Here is a 12,896-nt window from a genome sequence, read left to right as displayed (position 1 = left end):
TCTGTCTTCCTTAGTCTTGTCACTTGGTCGTTCACCGACATTTTTCTTCTTATATGACTGTGTAGTAACTTAGGTTGTTTTTTCGCTTTGATTGCAATATCGTTCTCATAGTCCCTTTCCGATGTTCGTCTTATGTTAATGTAATCGTTCCTAGCTCTGTTGTATCTGCTTCTGTTGTCCTCTGTTCTTTGTCTTCTGTACTTCCTCCACTCCCGTCTGCTGGCCATTTTTGCTTCCTGACACTGTCTATTAAACCATGGGTTATTATATTCCTTCTTATTTTTTCCCTTTACCGTTGGTATAAATCTCTCTTCGGCCTCCTGGCATTTCTGTATTACTAGGTCCATCATATCTTGGACTGTTTTTCCTCTAATTTCTTCCTCCCACTGCACTTCACCCAGATAGTCCCTTATCCTCATATAGTCCCCTTTCCTGTAGTCAGCTCTCCTTTCCCAGATCTCTTGTCCCATGGTCATAAGTTTGAATTCCATCATGTAGTCAAAGACTAGGACACAATGATCACTGGCCCCTAGAGGTATTTCATGCTCTAAATTCTCGATATCTTCTACGTTCTGGGTGAAAATCAGGTCTAATAGGCTCGGTGCATCTCCTCCTCTTTCCCTTGTGTCTTCCTTCACATGTTGTGTCAGGAAATTCCTGTCTATAACATCTACTAATTTTGCTCCCCACGATACTGATTATGTGTGTGTGTGTGTGTGTGTGTGTGTGTGTGTGTGTGTGTGTGTGTGTGTGTGTGTGTGTGTGTGTGTGTGTGTGTGTGTGTGTGTGTGTGTGTTTGTGTGAGTGTGTGTGTAAATCACGAAAATAAGGTGATTAAACAGCTGTTGTGGCTATATTGGGGCTCCAGGACTTGATAACTGTTGAAGTAATCACTAACTGTAGACTTTCACTTTGCACAGACAAAGGTTGGCGCCAGTGTTCTTGTAGAAGGTTATGTAACGAGCCGTCTTGCCCACTGAAAGATTAACGTAAATGTTAGACATTAGAGACGAGGAACACAAGTTTGCTGAGCATGAAAAGTTATACAAACTTATTACACATATCTCTCTCCTAGGGCCGTCTTCGCAGCATTATGGGCCCCTGGGCACACCAGTGTACTGGGGCCTCTACGACAACCACTCACAGGAATCAAACATAAATGGTCAATAATATTAACATATATTTATTTTATTTGCACTTCAACAAAACTGGTGTTAAATAATTAAAAACATGCTGTAGAGAAGCAACTATGCAACGTGATAATCATATGAACAATAGACAAGGGTTGAAAAACACAATAATACTCAGTAAACTATACTGATTAGTTGGCACAGTATGAAATTACTACGAACTTCTTATTATAACAACCATTTACTGCATTTCTTTTCAGAGAACTGCTTTATTATTGGCTTGAAGTCAATGGTCTTCAGGATGTCATATACCATGCACATGAGTGAAAGCCAGTTCAAACGATGCTGCACCATTGCGCTACGAAACAGATTTTTATATAAGTTTCAGTCTTGAAAAAGAACGTTCTCCTGTACAGTTGGTCACCATCAAGCACATGAACACGCTGAGTGCAATTTTAACATTTGGGAATATAGATTTCAAATTGTCCGAAATTAGTTTTCTGTACAGTGCAAGGAGTCTCTCACAATTTTCATCAAGAGCCATGTAGTGCTTGAGATGCTCACATTCATTTAAAAGGTCATTATAATTCAAGTCTTTGTGATACATATTAGCCAGATTTTCACACTTTTTCGTCAGTGCATCAGTAGCAATGGTTTTCAATTCAATGAAGAAAGAAATCAAGGATGGAGGTCAACCACCCCCTTCCCCGGTTTGCAGACAGAGGGGGACGGGAGTCAAATACCTTTACCCAGTCAGGCAGAACTAAATCTATATATCTCAGATGACAAACAGGTTTAGAACCAGAACGGAAATGTAGAGAATAGTAATGCTCTGAATACAGGAGTAATCTTTCAGCCATCCTGGAATAATGTCAGGAGATTAAATTATTTCTTCACAAATGCCAGAAGCCAAGTAAAGAAATTTGAATCATTATGTGCATATGCTGAGGCTGAAAATCCCGACATTATTGGCATCAGTAAAACTTGGGGACGAGAGGACATAATAGAAGCGGAATTTCTATCTTCCAGGTTACCACCCACCAATCAGAGAGAACAGAACAACAAGAGCAGGTGGGGTGATGCTGTATGTGAAGGAAGACCTCCATGTAACTAACACTGAGGAACTGAACACCATGGGTTCCTCAGAGTCTGTATGATACAACATACTATCTCATGATGGTAGCAAAATGACTATGAGTATGCAACAATGCTGACACAGCAGCAGCAGCAGATGAAATTGCGGATCTGCATAATGTGATCAATGCATCATTTGAAACCCAAGCCCTAATAATGGGGGACTTAAACCTTAAAGGAACCCTCATAAAGGTCAAACATGATAAATTTCTAGATTACCAGCGAGGTGATTATCAAGGAATGAGAGAGGAACTGCAAACCATCTCTTGGAGGGAGCTGATGGGCGAACATGGCACTGAAGCAGCATAGCAAAATTTCAAGAGGATCATCACAGAACTCGTCCAAATATATGTGTCGAAAAGAAGACGACAAGAAAGAGAACTAGATGGATGACTCAGGTCGTAAAACGACCATTGGTAACCAAAAGGAACCTCTGGAGAATGTATAAATCCACGAAGGACATCATAGATTATGAGTTATACAAAAAGGCACTAAATGTGGCCACTCAGAAAATCAGAGCAGCCAAAAGAAATTACAAAATAAAACGTGCTCAAAACATAAAGAAAGATCCAAAATCGTTCTATGCCTATATGAGTTAAAACCAAAACAAACAACTTAGTTGGATCCTTAATAGATAATACTAATCAAGCAATAATGTATGATAACAGGACAGCAAACTCAAAATGATTATTTTACATCAGTGTTCACACTCGAAATGTTAGATGACATCCCATCACCCACATAAATGTTTGAAGGAGAGGTGGAGAATGAATTTAGGGATATACCCATAACATGCGAAATAATTAGAAAGAACATTGACAAACTAATGGAATCCAATCCAAAAGTCTTAAAGGAACTAGCAGAAAAACTATGCCAACTGTTGAAACTACTTTTCACATAATCTCTGGAACAAGGGACAGTCTCTCTAGATTGGAAATATGCAAATGTTACTCCTATTTTTAAAAAGAGGCAGAAAGAGCTCATCAGAAAACTACCGTCCGATCAGAATGACATTACACACCTGCAACCTCGTGGAGAGAATCCTCAGGGAGGGAATCAGTCACCATCTTTCAGTGAGCAACCTTGTACAAACGACACAACATGGATTCATTAAAACAAATCCTGCCTTACAAACTTGCTCACATTTTTGGAAACGGTAACCGGCTACTCAGACAACGGCCTTCCGGTGGATATAGTATGCATGGATTTTGCTAAAGCTTTCTATAAAGTACCACATGAAAGACTGGCAAGGGAATTATAGGCCCACAGAATAAATGGTAAAATATTAGAATGGATAAAACAATGGTTGAAGGAAAGAAATCAAAGGATCGTGCTAAATGGAAGCGAATCTGAATGGAGAAATGTGATAAGAGGGGTGCCACAAGGGTCCATTTTGGGACCTACCCTTTTTGTCATACACATCAATGATATAGATGAGAATATTACAAACCACATCATCAAATTTGCAGACGACATAAACACTTATGGTAAAGTGGGGAATAATAATAATATTGAAGCCTTACGAAGAAAAAAATGAACTCCACAAATAGTCAGAAGACTGGCAAATGTTTTTTAATATTGACAAATGTTAAATATTGATCATGCATTTGGGGCATAACAACCCACGGCACAACTACCTAATTAATAGGATTACATTACAGGAGATTGATAAAGAAAAGGATCTTGGAGTCAAAATCCCCCACTCATTAAAAGTTGCACAACAGGTGGGTGCAGCAGTCTGAGAAGCTAACCAAACTCATGGGGTAATCAAGCGTACTTTTGACTATAAGGAAAAGACGGTAATGGTTCAACTGAATAAGTCTCTATTGCGTCCCCATTTGGATTACTGTATCCAAGCATGAAGACCTCATTTCCAGAAGAACATAGCTTCTCTGGAGAAGGTGCAATCCCGGGCAACAAAAGTCATTCAAGATTTAAGTTATCTTCCATATCAGGAACTCTTGTAGGCCACAGGGCTACCAACACTGCAAATCAGACATGACAAAGCGGATCTCACTGAAACTTTTAAAATACTGAACAAGTTAAGAGGATGTTGATCCGGATATTTTTCTTCTGAAGGTCAGATGTAACACAAACAAGGAGCAACGGTTTCAAGCTTAACAAGCCACAATGTAGGACTGAGAACAGGTGATGCTTTTTCACCCACAGGGTTATTAACCCATGCAACCGCCTACCCGCTGAGGCCATAACTGCCCAAACCGTTGAGTTTTAAAATATACATAGAAAAGATCAAGGTAAATGGGGGATCTTCGACAAGCCGCCAGCTTCCTGTCCTCGTCGAGGCCACTAGGGTTAGTAGCCCTCAGGTAAATCAGGTAATCAGGTAAATCCATCAGATGAAAAAGAAGAATAGTATTCTTCTTTTTAGAAGAATACCCTAATAGAATAGTAAAAAGCGTATAGTATTCTCATGTGGGTGTTGTTTCTGCAAGATTTTAACCTTATTGTGTTCCACTTACCGGAATGACTAAATGTGACAGTTGATTTACTATCTCGGTTACCTAAGTAGGGTACATCTGAGCCGCAGGAAACCACAAACCCACTATCAAAGGTTTAGTATAGTTCTAAGGCTCTCCTGTTACATTAATTATTCATTGTCATATATTTTTCTCTCTTTCTCCATATTTTTATACCTTTAATGGAGTGTTGATTGTATGCTTTAAAAAAAGAAAGAAAATACTATTCTAGTAGCCACATTTCTTTCCTCCTGGGTGGGAAGGACTGTTACGATCCTAGGACCAATATTGCATTATGACAATCGGTCCTGGATCGTATGGCCATTTTTTACATATGAAATTGGGACCCTTAACTTGTGTATTCAACTAGTTGTTCATGGGTGGGTTGAGCTCTGCTCTTTCGGCCCGCCTCTCAACTGTCAATCAACTGTAACTGACTACTAATGTTTTTTTTTCCACTGTTACGACCCTGGGTTCTCCAGTGGAAACCAGAGGTCAAAATTGAGCTATTAAACTTTCTGATAGTACAGTTGAGTGCATCACGAGCGGCAATTGTTTGTATCTTCCCTGCCAGACGTAAGACTATTCTTGTTTCTCAAAGAGCAGTTAAAGACTGAGCTGGGGGGTTGATTATTAAATAATAACATAGGCACCAACTTTGCTTACTAATACTTTCTAATCATTTGTAAAGTAACAATACGTTGCATAGGGGAAGATCTTTAATGTGCTTAGCTGCACGATCAATTAGGCTCCTTCCGGCACCACGACATGCGGGAGGCCTAGCTGGTCGCTAGGAGCGTTCTTCTCTGGCTGGCGTTCGTGGGCACGAGACCTACTCTGTGGCTGCACCCCTACTCTCCTCCCTTCTCCTAATACTTATTTCCCTTACCTGAAGTTCCTGTACCATTAAGTTAAGTACGGGGCATTTTTAAGTGTACCTACTCTGGTAGTAACGATTGGTGAGACCTGGGGGTAGTATTTGCCAGTGTTCTGGGTACCCCTAAGTGATGTGTTTTTGTATTAGGGTACCTCGTGGTGTCTCTACCCTAAGCTGCATCCAGCTTCAGTGCTTATCCAGTAGTACTTTACCCTAGCTTGTTATTAGTGTAAACTTTGTATCCTGTCTATGTGGACCAAGGCTTTTTAACGTAAGGTAGTGTGGTAAAGTTATTATTATTGTTATTGGTGTGAGTGTATATGGGGGGCTGTTAAAGGGTTAATAAATAAGTACATGAATTACAGAGTATCCCTTCTTCCTGTGTGGGAGCGCATTGATCAACCCTCCCTGGAAACACAAACCGAAACTGTCTCTATTTTCCGCTTGTTACAACTTGTAATAAAGTTGTTACATCTTGGCTTAACGTGTTTATGACGTATTAGAACGTTGTTACAACTTGCTATATTGGTTGTTATAACTGGTTAGGCGGTATAAAAACTTGTTCGAACGTTGTACCAACGTCGTAGTTTCGGTGTGTGTTTGGCGGGCTTAGACTAACATATATGGTCTAGTAGCAAGTTATTACTACTGTGGATAGTTTATTTTGGGGGCCGGGCCTTTTAGCTCTCCCATATTTGTTACTCTGTCTTCTAACTACCCTTACCCCTTAATAGTACCAGTTTCCCCATAGGAGCCCAACACACTATTATTTATAACATCCACACACACACACACCCCAGGAAGCAACTCCATAACAGCTGTTTAACTCCCAGGTACCTATTTACTGCTAGGTAACAGGGGCATCAGGGTGAAAGAAACTTTGCCTATTTGTTTCTGCCTGGTCTGGGAATCGAACCTGGGCCACAGAACTACGAGTCCTGCACGCTGTCCGCTCAGCTACCAGACCCCAAGGGTTTGTGTATGTATTTTAGTAAGCAAGTAAGTAATTATCAATAGAAGGCACCAAACCGGGAAGGCTAAGTAGCACCATCAAATGTGCGGGATAATCAGAGGGCGCTAAATATCACCAAGGATGCCAATACGAGAACAAAAACGCATAAGGCGAACGATATCAAAAGTATCCGAGTCTCCAAGAATTCTATTGAGGGACAAGTGACCGCGGGGTACAGTCGGGAAACAAGACACATGCTCGTCCTGGAAGTCAGGACATTCAACAAGGATATGTACGACCGTGAGAGGGACAATGCAATTCGGACAATAAGGAGCAGGGCGGCGCTCCATTAAGTGACCGTGAGTTAAACGGATATGGCCAATACGTAACCTAGCCAGAGCCGTTTCCCACCGCCGGTTACGGTGGCAGGAGGAAGGCCACTGGGACACACGACTCTTAAGAGTACGCAGTTTGTTACCAAGAACAGAAGACCAACAACTCTGCCATCGGGCAAGGATGGAGGCATGAATAACTGGGTAAAAGTCAGAATAAGGAACACCTTTATGGGAGATGGGACAAGTGCGGATAGCGTCCTTAGCGGCAGCATCCGCACGCTCATTTAAAGAGACACCAATATGGCTGGGAACGCAGCAAAACGCTACCGACTTAATTTTACTGGAGATAAGAAACAGCCAATGTTGAATCTCGATGACCACAGGGTGGACTGGATTAAAGGACCCTAAAGCCATGAGGACACTACGAGAGTCAACTACTACCACGAAGGTGGATTGCCCCCGGGAAAGCAGGAGACGAAGAGCATAGAGAATAGCATAGAGTTCTGCTGTGAAGATGCTAGCCTCCGGAGGAATGCGACACATATAAGTGTAGTCAGGAAAAACAACAGAGTAGCCCACACCGTCAGCAGACTTTGACCCGTCGGTGAAGATGGGAACGGAGTGGGAGTGAGAAGAAAAGTGCTCAAGGAAGAGGCGTTTCAGAACTGTAGGAGGGATAAAAGCTTTAGTGATGCGGGTCAGAGAAGTACAAAATTTGGGAAGGGGGACCCTCCACGGGGGCAAGGAGGGAACAATACGAGGAGAAACATTAGTAAGACGAACCGAAAGAGAATCTTGTAAGTGAGACAAACGGACAGAAAGAGGAAGGTGGTGAAGAGGAACAGGAACTACAGGAGGGGTAAAAGTCAAAGCACGATAGAGGCGAGAGTGAGGATGCTGTAAGGATCGCACAAGATAGCGAAGACTGTTGCGATCACGGCGATCCTGGAGAGACAGAAAGCCAGCGTCAGCGTACAAGCTGAGGGTAGGAGTTGAACGAAAAGCACCAGAGCTGAGGCGCAACCCAGTATGGTGCAAAGGATTAAGACAGCGAAGAGTAGAAGGAGAAGCAGAAGAGTATGCAGGGCAACCATAATCGAGCTTAGACAGGACGAGAGAGGAATGCAAATAGAGGAGCGTGCGCCTATCCGCTTCCCAAGAAGTATGGGACAAAACCTTAAGTAGGTTAAGGGCCTTAATTAGAGCATTCAACACGGAGGTAAGAGACATGGGGCGACCAAGATAAACGAGTGTCAAAGAATAACCCCAAAAGCTTCGTGGAATCTTTGTACTCAAGGGGATGACCATAAAGTGACAAAGAGGGACGAAGAACGACCCACTTCCGAGTAAAAGTCATGGCACAAGTCTTAGTAGTAGAGAACTTGAAGCCATGATTGGTGGCCCAAGATAACACGGCATCAATCGCAAGTTGAAGTCGCCGTTGAAGGAGAGGCGAATCATCACCTCGACAGCAAAGAGTAAGATCATCAACATAAAGAGCGGAGGAGATGCCAGAAGGAAGGGAGGAAAGGAGACCATTGAGGGCAACCAGAAAAAGAGTAGTACTCAGAACACTACCTTGGGGCACACCTTCATACTGCCGAAAAGAGGCAGAGAGAGTGGCACCAAGCCTGACTCGAAAGATACGACGAGAGAGAAAGCTTTGAAGGAAGAGAGGGAGATTACCACGAAGGCCAAAAGAACGAAGTTGGGACAAAATATGGTATCTCCAAGTCGTGTCATAAGCCTTTTCCAGGTGAAAAAAGGACAGCAACAACGGAGGTCTTCGCAGCAAAAGCAGTACGAATATAGACCTCCAAGTTCACCAGGACATCAGTCGTGCTGCGGCACTTGCGAAAACCAAATTGAGAAGGAGAGAGGTAGTGATGGTGTTCCAAGAACCACATCAGACGGACATTTACCATAAGCTCAAACAGCTTGCAAACACAACTCGTGAAAGCAATAGGGCGGAAGTCCTTAGGGGACGTACCGAGAGACCCTGGTTTCCGAATAGGGAGTACAACGGCATCGAGCCAGTCCTCAGGGACGGACGACGACTCCCAGACCTGGTTATACAGACTCAGTAAATACTGAGACGTGCACGGAGGGAGATGGCGAAGCATCTCATAATGAATGTCATCCGAGCCCGCTGCCGTAGATCAGCAGAGAAAGAGAGAAAGGATCATTATAGGGAAGGCGGAGAAGAGTGTGGAAATCTAAAGGATAAGATTCAAGAACAGGCTTGCGAAGAAGGAAGGATTGAGGAAGATGAGAACCAGAGCTAACAGAAGAAAAGTGGGAACCCAGTTCGGCCGCAACCTTCACTGAATCCGCCACAAGAGTCCCACGGAGGTGGAGAACCGGTGAGAGATCTGGAACGAACTTGCCCGCAATCTTGCGGATCTTCTTCCAGATCTGCGGTAGAGGAGTATCGGACATAATGGTGGAAACATAAGATTTCCAACTCTCACGTTTAGCAGTACGGATGGTTCTACGGGCCACCACACTTGCATTCCGAAACAGAATAAAAGAATCAGCCGTCTGCCGGCGGCGGTGTTTTTTCCAGGCTGCACGCCGAGCACAGTCCGCATTGCACCAGGGAACACATTTCCGTGTGCCCCGGGAGGAAGAGCGAGGGATAGAGCTGAGGGCAGCGTTGAAGACAGTGTCATAAAAAAGGAGAAGGGCGCGAGGAAGAGAGGAGAAGTCAGAGAGAGTAGCAAAGGAATATCAGAGCGAATTAAGAGAGCAGTAGAGTTATGGGCCCCAGCAAAAGCTGGGGGGGGGAAAGAAAGGAATAACCACGAAAGTGACCAGGACGAGCACCAAACATCGGTTCCTGGAGACAAACACAAAGTGGTGTAAACTGTGTAATTAGAAGTTGGAGTTCATGGAAGTTGGCATAAAATCCACGAATATTTCCCTGAAGAATAGACATTATCAAAGAGAAAGGACAGTGACAGAGAACAAGAAAGAAATTAAAGGAAAGAGGAACACAGTTTATTAAAGGATCTCAGGATAAGGGTTAGGATCAGGGACTGGATCAGGAGCAGGGTCGGCAAAATCAGGGTTAGGTGGCATGGGTAAACTTAGTAAGGAGAGAGCGAAGGGAGCGAGAAAACAGACCAGAGGCGGACTGATGGGGTCCGGAGGAGGAGGAGACAACTGAGAGGGGGCAGGCAAGGCCAGTTGGAGGAGGGGGGGGGGGCAGAAATCAGGGAGTGCACCTCAGGAAGGGCAGCAACAGAGAGGGAATCGGGGGCGGAAGAAACCTCCATATCAGAGACAGGGGGTTCGACTACTGAAATGGGAGGGGATGTAGTGACAGAGTCAGAGGGAGGGGGCGAGGAAGAAAGCGAAACCTTCTTACCCGCCGGAGAGGAAGAAGGAGAGGAGCCAGGCTTACGTTTCTGACTCGAAGAGACAGGCGTTCCAGTAAAAACGTACCGGGCGACAGACTCAATGGTCTCAGCAGAAGAGGAACGAGAGCGAACAACACGAAGATTGCTGGGAGGATGATGGATATCAGCCTGGACAGACAGGTGGCGTGGAGGATCAAGAGACTGGGGGAAGGGTCGGGAAGAAAAAGTGGGGGGAGATGGGGAAGAAGACAAAGGAGATATGGCGGACTGGGTAGGAAGGGAGGAAATCCCAGATGGAGAACCGGGAGGGAGACCATCTGGGACAGGAGGCAATGGAATAGGGAAGGAGGTGGTGGGTGTGGTCGGGTTTAAGGCCTGGAAACGGTTGAGACTGAGGAAGACGGGAAGGACGAGGAGAGGTAGAACGCAACACGCGAGCGTGGGAGACTCCCGCGAAAGGGGTGAGACGATGAACTTAGCATCTCGCTTCAGGAAAAGACAGACGATCACGGTGCTTCAAGTTGAGGACGGCTTCCTCGAGTTTGTAATGCATACACGAGCGTGAGAAGGTAGGGTGGGCTTCACCGCAATTGAGGCAGCGAGCCTGGGGAGAAGTGCACTCGGACTTAGAATGACTATCGTCCCCATACAAGGGGCACAGATACACAGTACTGGTGCATTTGAGGACACCGTTAACGAACTTCCAACACTTATTGCAAAGACTAGGAGAGGGAATGTACTTCTGAACGGAGCATCTGGCACCAGCAAGAATAATAGAGGGCGGAAGGGTCCTACTATCAAAGGTGATTTTTACAACTCGAAGGGGCTGACGGCGATGAACACGAGGGGGTCGAGTAAACGTGTCCACCTGGAGGACAGAATGGCCTTGGGCTTCGAGGATATGTTTAATATCCTCATGGCAATCGTTGAGGTCCCGAACATCAGTTGCAACATGGTGTGAGAGGAGTACAGTGCCAACACTGGCATTTAACCGAGCGTTCTTGGAGACCCGAACAGGGGTCTCTCCAATGCAGGACAAAGCAGCTAAGCGAGTAGCTGCATCCTGAGAAGGAGCAGCGACGACACGCATACCGTAACTGGTGGAGTTAAAAGTAACAGAGGCATCTACTGAATCAACAAGGTGTTTATGGAGGGAGAAATCATCAGAAGTAGAATCCAGATGGTGGAGATCAAAGTATTTAGCCCACGTAGTGGGACCAAACAAGGCGTTGTAAGTAGTATTACGGGAAGGGATCGTGCGAGTGCGGCCGTGGCGGGAACGGCGTTGAGAAGCCTGGAATTCATGGGGGTAAAAGGCGCAGTAGTCACAATGAGAGACGGAGCCGTGCCAGGGGACGAGGTCGTCACCACTGGGGGCTGGGGACTCGACCCTACCGCAGAGGAGGGAGGGGAGCTGAGGGGAGTAGTCAGGTCGTTGGGGCCCAATGCAGCAGGGGCTACAGGGCCTGGTCTTCCAACACAGTCCGATTCGGGGGCTTGGTCGCTCACCCCACGAGCCTGAGAAAATACAAGGGAAACATTATCAGCCATGAAAACGAGGAAAAACTTTCATTCACGAATGTGCCCCCCATACCCACCATGGAGCCACAATTAGAGGCAGGACACCCAACAAGAAGCTATCGCTGATCTTGCCGGGCCCCCCAGGGGTGCGTCGTGAGTATACGCCCCACAAACGCCACTTTAAGAACCGTCAGTCCGTCAAGAGTGGGTTCAGTGAAGAAAGGAGGATTGACAATAAAAGGTTCCCCTCGCTCGAGACGTTGGGTACTACAGTTCTACGGGTGCAAGAGTATGCCTCCTCAAACACTTGAGCGTCAAAACAAAAGAAGGTCAAAAGAATAATCAAAACAGGCAAAAGGTCGGAAGGAAATGACAATTTGATAGGAGAAGAGGGGGGAGAAAAAGAAACACGAGTAAAAGGAAAAGGGGCCTGGCAAAATTGGTAAAGGAAGCAGCAGGAGCATAAGGTTGCAAAAGGACAGAGGACTGACCCATGGAGCATCACACTCCGGCAGCTGCGCACCAAGCCCCATCATGGCGACAACGAGCCAAACAGTGAGGGGGTATGTATTTTAGTGTGATAGCCCCTGAATGTGTTGGATTACTATTATTTAAATTATAGAGTTTCAGATATGTTTGATTAAAGAAAGAGTGTTATTGTCTGATTATTTATACGCAGGATTATTTCCTCAAATTTGCAAATGGCGGGTAATTGCGTTCTTGCAGACGTATGTACATTTAGATTCCTCTAGCCTTGTAGTTACCCTACGATAATAATTTGTTAGTGTATTGTAAAGCTTGGATGGTATAGTTATACTTAGAATTGCATGGTGGCAATTAAATATATTAGCGATTCGAGATAGTTACTGTACGATCAGTTAACCAAGAGAGAATCCAGGAGAGTGAGGCCCAGGCCGCTTGGCGGTCTTCTCAGTTAGGGTTCCACGGCGGCTGGTTGGTTTGTGTGGTCTCCCTTTTTACCTCCTCATCTACTTTTAAAGCTTGTAACAAAGTTAGGCACCCTTACCATGTGCCACACTTTAGTTCTAAGTGTAATTTAGAATACTTTTGTTTGTGTTCCCTGGTCAGATCCTGGAGTTCCATTTAA

At 44.8% G+C, this 12,896-nt stretch overlaps 1 protein-coding gene across 1 annotated transcript in view; it reads right to left on the bottom strand.

The window, feature by feature from the left end:
• Positions 1 to 218: 218 nt before the first annotated feature.
• LOC138351228 (uncharacterized) overlaps positions 219 to 12,896 on the bottom strand; it is a 45,556-nt gene continuing 32,878 nt past the window's right edge. Inside the window, exon 7 of the mRNA XM_069302864.1 lies at positions 219 to 976. Within this exon, the coding sequence (XP_069158965.1) occupies positions 894 to 976 (83 nt within the window). The 3' untranslated portion in view covers positions 219 to 893. The remainder of the gene's footprint in view (positions 977 to 12,896) is intronic.

Source organism: Procambarus clarkii, chromosome 49 (genome assembly GCF_040958095.1).
Source record: "Procambarus clarkii isolate CNS0578487 chromosome 49, FALCON_Pclarkii_2.0, whole genome shotgun sequence".
In the NCBI taxonomy this organism is placed as follows: domain Eukaryota; kingdom Metazoa; phylum Arthropoda; class Malacostraca; order Decapoda; family Cambaridae; genus Procambarus; species Procambarus clarkii.
The sequence above is the reverse complement of the archived record's forward strand: the minus strand, read 5'-3'. Positions and strand labels throughout refer to the sequence as shown.